The sequence below is a fragment of the Solea solea genome, chromosome 5 (genome assembly GCF_958295425.1).
Source record: "Solea solea chromosome 5, fSolSol10.1, whole genome shotgun sequence".
Taxonomy (NCBI): Eukaryota; Metazoa; Chordata; class Actinopteri; order Pleuronectiformes; family Soleidae; genus Solea; species Solea solea.
In genome coordinates this window covers 9,449,510-9,464,028 of record NC_081138.1, presented here as the reverse complement: position 1 = coordinate 9,464,028, position 14,519 = coordinate 9,449,510, and the positions used below count along the sequence as shown (strand labels likewise).

Genomic DNA, 14,519 nt, shown 5'->3' with positions numbered 1-14,519 from the left:
ACACGCCTTGTCCTGACCGCAGTCGCAGAACAGACACTTTGTTTACTGACAGCATGGCCACCTGGATGAAGGTGGTCATTCCAAACAGCTGTGTTTGGAATAAGGCGTACTGTATTTGTGTCTTTGGTCATCAGGTCTTTGAACAGCACTCCTGAAGTCCTTTTCCTCTGCAGTCTCACAGGAAACAATGGACCTCTGTAGTTCTGGATGTAGCAGTACATCTTTCTTCTCCTTCACCTCTGTGAAGTATTTTTTTTGTGCAGTCAATACTATTGTAGCGTTCCGATGTGTGAAGGGCTTCTAAAGTCACTCTTTTCTGCTGACAAAAACTCAAGAACATAATACTCTATGGAGCTGAACAGCACTCCCTTTATTTTTTTTTCTCCATGTCGCACACTCTCCAACCACAACAACAACGTTGGCTCACACTTGAGGCAAGGGAGTCCCCCCTTACAGTAGAGAATGTCAAGTAAAAAAAATACACGGGGGGGGGGACAAAAAAAAAAAGGGTGTTCATATAAAACACAACACACATACACAGCCACACAGGCCATGAGGCAATTATTCAATAAACACCACCGTAACACACAAACCACACAAACACAGGGCATCACAAAATATGAACAGATATAAACAGTCACTCTACTACATAGTCCTCAAAGCGAGCAGGGGGTTGTGATGACAACATTAATTCTGGACCAAAAAATATGAGTATTAAATTATATATATTATATATTTAAAACAAATCTATGTCATTTAAATTAATACAATGCATTTAATACATTTTCTGTCATCTATGTTTTCTAAAGTTAAGTTTACTGTCAAGTTCCCATCAGCAATGAAAGGGTTACTGTCCTGAAACATGTTATCCAATCAGAATCGTCCATGTCTATTAGCCCTGGTTAGCTGGCTCATTAATTGGTTAGGACTTCTCGAATCCCGGAGAAGGCCAAGCTATGTGTTATGATTTGGAGAGTGATGGGAAAATTGACCAATCACGGTTTAATTTTAAGTGGGCGGCCCAAAAACAAAAGATCCTAGGCCTTCGTGAAGTCACACTCAAGTCTGACTGCTCTGACAGCGTTTTGCGTGACGTGTATCTGCGCTATACTATGTCAACTAGTGATATCAGCACAAGAACTGTTGAGGAATATTTAGATTATTTGGCTCTGTGTGTAACAGGGTCAGTTACTACAGTATATTTGTAAGGTACTGCAATTTATTAAATACCTGATATTTATTTTGCCTTCTCATTTTATAATTACACAAAATGTATGTTAAGTTTTTATTTTTATATTTTACCCTGACACGGGAGGTTAAGTTGTCATGTGGAACCTTTGTGATTTTCTGTCCCCCACGTTCACTTTTGGGGTGCCCACCTGGTATTTAAGGGTATGTCTGCCCTCACCTCTTCCCTTCTGCTGCTGCATACTGTGGGAGAGGTACGTGATGTGCGCTTGTGTGATTTCCGTATTGTTTAGCATTGTCATTGTGCATACACTGCGTTCCAAATTATTATGCAAATTGTATTTAAGTGTCATAAAGATAAACATTTTTGTTTTTCAATTAAACTCATGGATGGTGTTGTGTCTCAGGGCTCTTTGGATCACTGAAATCGGCCACCATGTCCCAACAAGGCTGCGACGTCAGCAAGGAGGTGGCGGAGTCATGTTTTAGGCAAGAATCATGGGGAGAGAGCTGGTCAGCCCCTTTAGAGTCCCTGAAGGTGTGAAAATAACCTCTGAAAAGTATGAGTTTCTGACTGACCACTTTCTTCCATGGTACAAAAAGAAGAACCGTGCTTTCCGTAACAAAATCATCTTCATGCATGACAATGCACCATGTCATGCTGCAAGGAGAAAAGGAGAGAATGAGAGAGAAACTCATGGTGTGGCCCCATCCTCCCCTGACTTCAACCCCATTGAGAACTTTTGGAGCATCCTCAAGCAAAAGATCTATGAGGGTGGAAGGCAGTTCACATCTAAACAGCATCTCTGGGAGGCTATACTAACATTCTGCAAATAAATTCAAGCAGAAACTCCAAAAACTCATAAGTTCAATGGATGCAAGAATAGTGACGGTGCTATCAAAAAAGGGGTCCTATGTTAAAATGTAACTTGACCTGTTAAGTTGTTTTTGATTGAAATAGCCTTTGATTTCAATATATATGACCTCCTAATGCTGCAAATTCAACAAATGACCATTTTCAGTTCTTTACAACCTATAAAATGTTTTGAAACTCTGTTGTGCATACTAATTTGGAACAGTGCATTTTAAGTTTTTTATTTTTGAAAAAAATACTGTTATCATTGGAAGGTTTGTTCAATAACATTCAAATTATACTCGGTTATTGACTTGAAAATAATGCTGATGACTGTCATTTGCATCGACTATTTAGAAAAATTAGAATATCACTTGCATAATAATTGGGAATGCGGTGTATATGGAGATTATCATGCTAAATTTGACACGCTGTACATGTTTATTTACACATTTCCCTGTGTTTCACATGCTGATGGAAGTTTTCATTTACTTGCCTTGTGTCAGAAATAAACGGAGACTACCTCAAAAAGATGCTCACTCACATAGTCCATGGAAGCTCTGTGTAATACTCCACGCCTTACTTTTCCACGATATTTCGTGTCCAACTCTGCCTGGGCCCATAACCTGTTACAAGTTTTTCTGGAGTGCGCATTCCTCTACTGTGTATGGAGGATAAGCGGAATCTTGGAGCACCTTTAGCCTCTTGGCATGTTTATTTAACAAAGAAAAAAGGGTGGAGTGGCTCAGTGGTTAAGACCAGTACCCTGTGTGCGAAAGACATCATGGTCGCAAGTTTGATTCCACCCCTGGCTGATTGTACTCAATTCCATTGTAAGTTGCTTTGGATAAAAGCGTCTGCTAAATGACATGTAATGTAATATAATGTAAAAGAAATACAGGCTGATTTGTATTCATCACCGGATCTAGTCACAGAAACAACCGGCAACGCGGGAGACGTCACTTCCCGTACCGTAAATCTTATATCAAACAACAGTACAGTTGATCAGTCTACCTTAATACAGGGAGTAAGGGTGCCATTAAAATTACACTTAACACACGTTTTGTTAATTTGTTTCGGAAAATGTAAATTTGTTTTAACTTTTGTTCATTTGTTTCAGTATTTGTAAAAGGGCCACTGTCATTTGCCAAAAACAGCTACTAAAAACTTATTGTCACTGAAAGTTTGTTTCTTCTTACATGAAGGTTATACGGAATATAGTCCACTCATTTTGCTTTATCTACATAACTGCATATGGCCAAAATGCAACTATTCAGTTGCTCAAGATTGAATGCAATTCTTACCTTGTGACTGAAGGTTTGTTTTTAGAAGGGCTCAAACAGCAGAAAAGTTACTATCAGTGAGAAGCTTCTCAAGGTAAACCTTGGCACTAAGCCTGCTCCAAGTGCACTATTTTACAGAATAGAGGAGTTGTGCACTTACTATAGCAATTAAGTAGGTTCATTAATACATTTTAAATGATAACGTGAGTGGCTGCTACGCAAAATAACAACATAACAATTGCTTCAAAGTAATGAAATATACAACCCATTTGTGAAAAATGTCTTGTTAACAGCAGACAAATTTCGTGTGACTCATACAGCAAGTTTTGACCATAATTTGTTACCTGAAAAAAAATCTAAATATCATGAGTTTTCTTAAATCACTCGTACATATTTAAGAACAAATCAGTTGGTACAAATCTTTCTTGCATGAGGTCCATTGTGGCATTAACCTATTTGCCTCCCTCTGCCTGTTACTTAAAAGACTTATCTTATAATAAGATGAAAATCTCTTATTGAAACAGTGGCCACCTTTGTGTGAAAAGAGATTAGCCAAAGGCCAACATGAGAATGCTGATTTGACACGTGAGGTTCAACCTCTGTTTAGAATTGTTCAGAACTCCAGTTTAATTTTCATAAATTAATTTAATGAAAATGAATTGTGGGGGAGGCATCAGGAGAGCATCCAGCACAGCAGCAGAGTTTCTGATGCTTTACAAAAGTATGGCATAGCTGGACTCACTTATCCAGTTGGGTCAATGCCCAGTTTTTATGTATCATTTTTATTTTTATTTATAATATTATTTTTATTCATTTTTTAAATGAAAAGTGCCAGTTTCTCTCTGCTGCTAGGGTTCTCACTCAGCCTAAACCTTGGCAACACATCACCCCCACGCTGAAACAACTGAACTGCCTCCCCGTTAAGTTCCGGATCACCTTAAAGCTTCTCCTCCTTTACTACAAGTCTCTCCATTCAATTGCTCCTCAGTATATATCCGGCGTGCTCCAATGTGCACCACCCCTCCCAGAACCTGCAGTCTGCTGACCTAGGTCTCCTGCTCATTCCCCGCACCTGCAGGCAAAGCTTTGGAAACAGGGCTTTCAGTGTCGCTGCTCCAGCCCTCTGGAGCTCACTCCCTCTGGCTATTCACCAGGCACCAACTCTGGAGTCATTTAAATCACTGTTGAATCGACACTTGTTCCTGCAAGTTTTTGCCACCTGATTGTTTGTTAGTGTGTGTGTTTTTGATCTGTGTTTTTCTATTTTCTACTGTACAGCGACCTTGGGTTTCATGAAATGTGCTTTATAAATCTAAGTTATTATTATTTATTTCAGTTTTACATTTTTGTCAGTCTCACAATTTTAATTGTCAGCCACTCAAATCATTACTCAGAAAAATGTCAATCTGTTGACTCTTCTTTAAGAATGACTTGCAGGTGTCCAGTTCTGTTTCTCTGTTTTATCTTTATGATGGTCTCCATGTGTTTGAATCAGAAGGTAGGGTAATAACAATGCTTCTTATCAAACTGACATTTCAGTGAGGTACATTAATAGAGACTATAGAAAAATAGAAAATCTGCTGTTATGCCTCATTTCAAAGTGGACAACACTTTATTTGGATGACAAATGAATGCAAACACTGCAAAGATTTCAGGGCAGAAGTACACATACTTTTTTCTCAGCCGACAAGATGCTATTTGCAGCATAAAGGCCTATAAGTGTCACATTACGGTTTTAAGAACAAACGAGGGCTTGCGAGTCTCCATGCGCCCACGTCGCCGCGCGAGTCCTCTAGCTCAGTTTCAGTCCTAGTTATTTTCAGCTCGGACTATTTTCAGCGTACCTGTGCTAAGTTAGAGGGCACTTCCTGTGTAAAATGGCCGACTTCTTGTTGGGTGAAAGGTGTGTCCGTAAACGTGTTCAAGGACGGTCCCTTGACTCACATATCAAGTTTCGCGAAGATCGGACAATGTTAGACTTTACTTCCTGTTTCGGGAGTTCTACTTCCTGTAGGGTGGTCATCCTTTACAGATATGTTCCGGATGGGTCTGAGGTCTCACATATCAATTTTCAAGTGGATACAACAACCCCTGTTAAAGCAGCATGAAAATCTGTAAATGTAATTTCGTCTGCCGTCACCAGGGGGTGCTGATTTTGACATGGAATATTTTCATATAGATTTGTATGCAGGTGCCTCCATCATGTGGCGAAAAAAAGGTACTGCATGAAAATGAACGAACGAACCACTCAGTTGAGTGAATACTTTGCGGTGAACGATTTGTTATCATATTCAGCACACATCATCTAACATGTGTTTTTAGTGTTTTCACCAATTTTGAGTTTGATATAATGAACTCTGTAAAAGTTATTACCGAAATTGTGAATTTGTTGTTTTTTCTGTTACCACCAGGAGGCGCTGTTTTCAAAATTTACAGTTTTTGCATAGGCATCTTCAGCAAGGGCCCATCATCGATCTTCACAAGTTTGGTTAAGATCTGACCTTCTATCGCAAAGTTATAAGAGTTTTGTTGCCTGTGGCTAAAAATTTTAATTTTCACCAACTTTGCCGGCCTCTTTCTCGTACACCATGATACTTAGGGAAAAGTTTTCAATACCAAGTTTCGTGCATGTACATTAAACGTGCTCCTCAGGTCCACAAGTTTTAGGGGGTGGAGCAGTTATTTGCCCCGCCCACTTTCATTTTTTAACGCACATTCCCCAAAACACTAATAAATGTAAATTTACACCAGGTGTGATGCACTTTACTTTGGTGAAGAAGAAGAAGAAGAATCGGAATAATCCTTACGGTTTCAATTGGGTTCTTGCAACCTTGTTGCTCGAACCCTAATTATGTTTCATCTGCCCTTAATCAGCAAAAACTGAATCTTAAAATTAAATTCACTTTTTTTATTCTTTTAAATACGTTAATAGATAAAGATGTGGCATGGAAGTCACAGTGTAGGTTAACATTAGCTGTTTAGTTTTATTGATTGTTATTAGTCTTCTAAAGACATTTTTATTATTTTTACGTACAACTTATGAACACTGAAAATGACAGCACTATCTGTGATAACAAAGAACAAAATCAGTTTACTTTCCCTTTGCAGCCTCCATCCTTCACTGTGACCATCCATCTTTTCACAGGATGTTTACATAGCCTTCGTGTTTTCTTTAACTTTATTTAGTTTTTAAAACCAAACAATTGGACTGTAGTTTGTGAAAAGTTGTTGTTGCAGAAAAACTGTCATTCTCTCCACAGTTGTACCAAACAGTAACTGGAGCATACAGAAAAAATTAGCACTGACCTGTTTGTGCCCATTGTTCTAACAATGCAACAGAAAATACAACTCATTGCATTTAAGTGAATTTACCCCTATGTATACTACTTTATTTTTAAGACTGTGTGTCACAAGATTGTGTATGAGGGGCCGTATAGGCCATAATTCCTTTTTTACCTCACACTTCCATATACGGCCCCTCATAATTGTGTGTGCACTTGCATTATTCATGTTTTGTTTTTTGTTTTTTTAAGTAATCCCCATTAAGACCAAAAACTGGTCCTAATGAGTTGGAACCTCACCTATGAGGAACTGGTTAAATTTAGACTTAATATTTGAATTGTGCTTAGGGTTAAGGTTAGGGACAATGCTTTGTGTAGGCTGGCCACATTAGAAGAATAGCTGCACAAACAAATGTGTGTGTGTTTTCCTTCATTTGTCACTGTTTTCTATTACCCATGTTGTGGGGACCTAAATCGGATAACACAGTCACATTATGGGGACATTCCCTTATGGAAATGTAAATTATTACATTTTAGAGTATTTGTCAAGTAAGTGTTAATAGGGTATGTGTGTGTGTGTGTGTGTGTGTGTGTGTGTGTGTGTGTGTGTGCATGTGCATGTGTGTTTTTTAAACCAGATAGAGACACAGGGGGGTGCTGTTCGATTCCCTGTTCCTTCATTCCTCTCAAAGCCTTGAAACAATATCAGTCTCTCTTGTAAAGTGTGGCAGTCACAAAAACAAAAAAACAAAAAAAATACTTTCAAACAATTTGATTTTATCAAGAAATATCAACATGAATTACATTAAGGACAGCAGGGATATACTGTACAATTGTTCTATCACCAAACAAATAAATTTTCTGGAGGATTGTCATTTTTCAAATTGTAACAGAAACACTGGAGTGTGTCACTTCAGACACAAATCAAAGACTAAATATAGTACAGATAGACAGCAAGCATGATGACAAGTGAATAACATGTCAACGTTCACAATAAGCTGATGTAGAAACAACAAATAATAAAGTGGTCTTTGAAAAAAAATAACAGCACACAGAATATCTGTAAAGAGAAACAAACCAGAAGAAGACTGCATCTTTCGGGAGATGGTTTTAGTTTTTGAACATGTCACACAGCAGTTTCTCCATGGGAGTGTTCCCGATGGTCCTGTGGAAGAACAGCAGCTCTATCCTCTCAGAATTCACAAAACGCAATGAGGGAAGAAGAAGAAGCAGCTTTCCAAACCTAAGTACAGAGAAGAAATCAAATCAAATAATTAACTTCACAAGTAGAATCACAGATTAGAGGTAAGACAGGAAGTGTAAGTCCACAGCAAGGCTTTTTGTTTTGAAAATAGAACAAAATAGTACAACACACAGGTGTAATCATAGTTTATTCAAGCCGTGAGCCCATGCAAGGCTTGTCCATCTTTGTCATTTTACCTTTACCATAATTATTTACAATGTTATTACAATTTGTAATATTTTCAGTTGTTTAAGTCAGTGTAGTCATAATCAAATCCTTACTTCTGTGGCATAAAACATATGCAAGTTTAAATGATTCTGATTCTGATATCTTTAATAATACTAGTATGTCGACTCAATTCAGCTATATTGAGAATTATCCAGTGATCTTTCAGGTCTGGCTTCACAATTAGTTTCGGCTGAGTAATAATCAAATAAAATATAAATCATTGTAGGGTACAAACTAAGTTAAAGAAATGTTCATCTTTGAATCAGTAAAGCTAAGAAAAGTACAGAATCTTTATGATTCCTGAAAGTGAGCAGGACATTGTACTTATTATTTGCATTATATTGAATATCTCTTGTGGGAGTGATTAAGCTTGATTTGCTTTGTTCTCTGTCTCAACTGTTTTATTACATACAATGTTTATATGTGGCTGTAGATTGTTTCAAGTAAATGTAAATTTTAATCAGAGATTAGATTTTGTGAAAGTATTTTTAAATCAAGATAAATTAGACATGCGCCACTGAGGCTGTAATATTATGGCAGGGTGTTACCTGGCTGGTTGACTGGGGTAGTGTGAGCGAATGTGTTGTCCCAGCATCACCTGAGACTGATCCTGCAGGTTCTCCACTTGTTCTGGATCTTTCAAACCACGAGTCTCTATAAAGGAGGAAGAGTAGCTTCTTGAGTTACAATACTACTTTAACTGCAATCTAAAACTGAGACACTCCGTATTATTAAAGTTATTCAGAGATTAGTTATCTGAATGGAATTTTTTTTTTTGAGATCCTTAACTGATGACCAGGCTAAATAACTTTAATGGGTCTTTCATTGGTCATCATCAGCTGTTAGACTGTACAACAAGCACTGCCCTTAGTAGACCATAACCAGGCTACTCATTCCTCCCTACCACGTGCAATATACTGTACATTTACACAAGTGCAATATACCCATATAATTTCCCATGTTCTATCATTGTTTATAATGTAAATTTCAAGTCCATACTGTATATATTTTGGAAACTGTCTATTATACATTATATTTTTACTTTTTTTCTTAAGTCTTGGTGTTAATATCTTTATATATTGTACTTTTTTCCATCTATCTATTTATCTATTTATCTATCTATCATGTTCAGTTCCTCACCTGGCTTGAAAAGCACAATGGCCTTGAGACAAGCAAACTCTGTGGGATCAACTGCAAGGGCTTTGAATCGGCTGAAGACTTCCTGCAGGAGGCGCAAGTCCAGGCTAGTGTAACTGGTTTTCCCCTGCATGTTGGGGCAGAGGTCAGGCAGTGAGAGCAGCGGGCAGCTGTCCAGTGGCAGTGACCACTGGATGGCACAGAGCAGGAAGAGCTCACTCCACGCCTCCTCCAGCAGGATCACCTGGCGAAGGAGAAGATGGTAAGAATTGAAACAAAGAACTTTGTTTTTAGCATTGCTAATTAAACAAGGAGCCACAGAGAAAAATGTTTAACCATGAAAACAATGAAATTAAAACAACTAATAACATCACATTACCCAGTAACACAAGTTTATGATTTTGTAATTTGGAACTGAATGAAAAAACCCAGATAATGTCTGACCTGGTCTCTGAAGGGCAGGTTGGAAAACACCGGCAAGTTCTTGGCCCACTTCACCGACATGAAGAGCAATCTCGCTGAGGTCTCATACACGTTTTCAGAGCTGGATGGATACAGAACCATGTGATACTCCGAGGAAGCTCTCTCCGGCTCATTGCTGGTTACATCAATGTTTTCGTCAACTGAAAAAGGTGATATGAGATTAGATATGTGTGGATTGTATGCCCCTATTAGCAAGTTATATAAAGTTGTGTTCACATAATGTAATCATTTTATCAACCTTCACTCATAGGAAATTGTGGAAAATATATATATTTTTTAAAAAGTGTTCATTTAACTTTAACTTGATAAACTTTACCCTAAATAACCTAAATTTAACTGAAGTAATCTTGAAGGTTGTCCAACCATTTTTATGTTTCAGTGATTCTGCATCACGTTAATTAACGTTCAGGGTTTCCCCCAGTGCATTATATTGCACTGACTAAAATGAAATATCTTTTATGAAATATACAATAGCTTTCACGTTTTTCATGTTCTGGGCTTGTCAATCACTGAAGCCTTTGAGCCAGTGATCAAAATGGAGCATGAGGCAATAATTGGTGGGTTTAAATGCCTTTACTGGCTGCTGAAACATGAAATTGCCCACCATACAAATTATGGAGCCTTGCTTGATCTTGCCAAATGACTTGGCTGTGACTACTTCTCCAAACTTCCGTTAAATTATTATGTATATTTTGTGGTGTTGACAAAGTTTTGAAAACACTATAAATGGTATGTTATGTTACTCTCTTTCTTTTTTTAGATTGACAAGGGGGCCTTAATTAGGATTAAACAAATGAAAACAATTGATATAATTTATTTTAATTGCATTAGTGTTTGTTAAAACAGTATTTCAAGAGTGTGCCTTTTTGTAAGACTCTATAGTTGGTGTTTAAGTATTGTTAATGAATGTCTTACAATAACACATAATAGTCATAATTTCAAATTTCCTGTCAACTTTTAACATTTTTTTACAAAAACACGGTGGGCCGCCCCAGCGGCCCTACCCCCAGGCTTAGAGGTTTTCTGGGGGAAATTTTTCCTCCTGTCATCCAGCCCCTTTTTTTAAATAATTATATAATATATATATATTATAATAATTATAATATGAGAAAACAATATACTCCCAAAAGATGTGGACAACCATTCTGGGACAAAAGACTTTTGTTGAAGTTACACATTAAATTTACAGCATTTGTTTGTTGTTTAATCTGGTCTGAGTGTAATTTTCAGGCCGCCTCCTCAGTCTCAAATAACAAACCCCCCTTACCGTCCTCGGGCTCCAGCTTGGCGCAGGTTTCAGCCGTCATGAGGCTGGCCATGAAACGGTGGTTGTTCTGGGGACTGATGCAGCGCTGGGGGGCCACCGAGGAGGTGATGGACATGGAGGATGTGATGTGAGGCCACGTAATGACACTAGAGGAGGAGGATGAGGAAGAGGAGGACGAGGAAGAAGAAGAGGAGGTTGGCTCCCGAGTGGTGGCCAGGTGCTCTTTCTCAGTGTCTACGTCGATGGAGTCCAAGCGAACCTGAGCTGTGCTGCGAGGCTGTCGTTCATTTTGCACTGCTGCAGTGAATGAAAGAATGAGAGACAGAGAAAGAGTGAGGTGAAAAGACTCAGCTGTTTTCAGAGGAAATAATCATGATATACATCTGTGGTTTAGGTTTGTAATCTCATACTTTCATATCAGTGTCTTAATTAATTAATGTATCTATTATTAGGTGTGAATGCAAAATATTATTTCCACTCACTCACCATCTTTATTCATTCCTGCCAGCAGACACTTCTTTAACCGACATGCCTGGCACTGATTTCGATGAGCTTTGTCCACTGGACACATGCCTGTACCAGCCTGGCACCTGTTGAACCACAGTGAAGTGTTTAGAGGGAGAATACTCAAAATTAACATAAATAATATGATTTGTCTTTGTTTGTGATGGGTAAAGTATAAGAAAAGTTTCATACATACAGTAAAGGATTTTTTTTTTTAATTTAGGTTAAAAGGGTTTACAATCTCATAGATTAAAACCGACATAATCTACATTTGAAATTAGGGACTAAGGAGGTGAAATCCTTACATTTATCCTGTTCTCTATTAAACTTTCTCATATCCATAAACAACACATTCTTTGATCCATGTGAAAACACATGGGAACCATATATTATGTGTATATTCACATAAAATTCAATGTGTTTATTCTGTGGTCAAAATTGAAAATGTAGAGTGAGTCTGTTTGAAAACAAAAACAGGATTTAAACATTTAGATCATTGCGTTACATATTTGCTTTTGTTTAAGAAAACATGACAATAATTTCCTGCATGACGTTAAAGAAAGTTGTGGATTATGTTGGGTATAATAAGTTAAAAAACAGTTCAGTCCTCCAGTTTTTCCTTAAATCCCACAATGCACCTCATGGGAACATTATAAGATGAATTTTGGTATCTAAAGATTTTTAGTGACATTTTTCATGACTTTTGTCTACTTTGTCTTACCTGTAAATGAGCCTCCTCCTCACACTGCGTTTGAAGAAGCCACTGCAGCCATTGCAGGCGTAAATGCCGTAGTGTTTTCCACTGCTGGTGTCTCCACATACTTTGCAAACCAAAGCCGGGCTCAGAGCTTTGCCCGGGGCTGGACTCTTGGCTATGAGTCAAACACAGTGACATAGGGCAGGTCAGTTAGTGCCATTAATTTAGTCTGGTATTGTTTTATACGTGTGTCTGCCATCTGTACTGACAGCTCAATCTGCATATGGCTAAGCAGACATAGCACATGAGTCAATTGCAGCAGCCGTTTGGGCCTTAAAATCTCATTTAGTACACGATTATAAAAATTACAACAAATAAAATGGCTTGAGGCAGATTAACAACTAAAACAAATGATGAGGGATATGGAAATTAATCCAAATAAACCCATTAAAAGAAGCATTGCTCACAACTTCATGATAAGTATTTATTTTTGGAAATATGTTAAAGGACTCATTCTATAATTTTATTTAATGATTGACTTATGAGCATTTATGAGCATATCTTAGAACCTTTTGTGTGATGTAAATAGATCGTTCGTAATATGGGTACATCTGAAACAGAAATGTGTAAAAAATCTACAAGTCATTTTTTTCTTACTACTTTCTTTCCTAGTTATTACAAGGGCAAGCGTGTGGCTTCACCTGTTGTTGCAAGTGAACATGTGGAAGTCTTACCTCTGCTGTCATCACTCCCACCGCTGGCAGATGACTCAGTGGGCGAGGAGGATTGTATCATGGAGATCTTTGAGAGGTGATCCTCCATCATTTTTCCCTGAAAATGTCTCTAAGGCTATTGAGGACCAGTGGTAAGAACTTTTGTTGTCAACTATTTCCTCCCTTGAAAAGATGAAATCCAGGATCAGCACACAAAACGTTCTACGTTCTTATTGAGTTTGTTGCAGCAAAAACACTGATATAAACTTGAAGTGTCACGCTGCTGCAGGTTTCCCTGTGGTCTCCAGCAGACAGATGGCAGGTTGAGTCTCTACTGTGTTGCAGCCTCTGGTGTGGGGATGCAGATGGATAGGGGTCCTCCCATGAGCGAGAGCTAACACTTGTTAAACATCAACAGTTGAGTGAGAGACTTCCCTCTGGCAGTCTGGGTCGGTCACTGTCTGTGGGTGCTCCTCAGTGGCAGCTCCTCAAAAGAGAGTCCGGGGGGGGGGGGGGGGGGATTAGCCCCAAGCGCTGTGTAAGCAGCATGCTTATTTGTCATCCTCTTAATCTTTACTGTTCATATAGTGGACCAATCAGTCGCACTGGTGCTGCTTAATCGTCATCCCATCTGCAAAAAACTGCAGCCATGAAGAAGCGGCAGCCGCAGCAGCAGTGATGATGACTCCTGAAGCTCTTTGTAAATTTAGACCAGTCCTGCTCCATATCCCTCTGTCTCCTCAGTCCATGAGGGTTCTCCATGAGGGGAAGGACCCCTGTCCATCAGTCAACACTCCTCCTCAGTATCTTCATTTAAAGGAATGATTACCGAAGCACATCAATTTACTAGCCTCTTCAATTTGTATTTCACCTCCTTATTACTTCTTTTTGCTTCCTATTCCAGCTCAATTTTCCTGAGCTGTATATTTGATCTGGGAGATTGCCTCCCATTCATAATGACTCCCAGTGTTTGCTGACAAGCAGCTTATTAACTCCTACTTTGCTCTTTTTGGTCTAGAAATCCTGTACTTCTGCCTACGGAGGGAATATGGATTTTTGAATGGCAGATGTTTTGGTTGCCATTAATTTAGCTCATCACTGTTTGGTCATTAATTTATTATTAAGAGGTTATAGAATCATCATACATGTGCCATGTACTGATCAGTGAGAGCAGCTAACAGGAGACATGGGACAATAGCTGCTGAGAATATGATACATAAAACAAGGTTATTACATTTAAGTTGAATTTAATTGTTCCAGAAAATCTCCCTGTTGAAAAAACTGAAAAGCAGGTGCCAAACAACGGCTCAGATTTCAGTGATAGTGTGATGGTCTAACAGTCTAATGATATTTTCAGCCCATTTTCATCATCTGTTTCTCTGCACAGTTGAGTGGTTCAAGTGAATGGTCATAATCTGAATGGGACATGATCTGCCATATTTCTCTGACATCTGTGCACTGGCATCTGCAGTGTTTGTTTTTGCTGTTTATTCTGTACCTTCAACACATGTCAGTAACTGCATCAATGAGTGATCTTAAACTTGACATGTGAATGTTTGCATGAACTGGTCTTTTATTCTAGAGCTGAAACACAGCAGTGTCTCTACAGTCACTACAGCTTTGATTATGTTGTGTTGGGTAG

The 14,519-nt window shown here is 38.5% G+C and overlaps 1 protein-coding gene across 1 annotated transcript; it reads right to left on the bottom strand.

Annotated features, from left to right (window-relative positions):
• Window positions 1-7,362: 7,362 nt before the first annotated feature.
• nr2e3 (nuclear receptor subfamily 2, group E, member 3) lies at window positions 7,363-13,368 on the bottom strand. The gene is made up of 8 exons (XM_058629683.1): window positions 12,899-13,368; window positions 12,189-12,339; window positions 11,450-11,553; window positions 10,964-11,260; window positions 9,658-9,836; window positions 9,217-9,457; window positions 8,625-8,730; window positions 7,363-7,848 (listed from the first exon to the last, which is right to left on the bottom strand). Exons 1-8 carry the CDS (start codon window positions 12,987-12,989, stop codon window positions 7,716-7,718), a joined length of 1,302 nt encoding a protein of 433 aa, XP_058485666.1. The 5' UTR covers window positions 12,990-13,368; the 3' UTR covers window positions 7,363-7,715.
• Window positions 13,369-14,519: the final 1,151 nt, after the last annotated feature.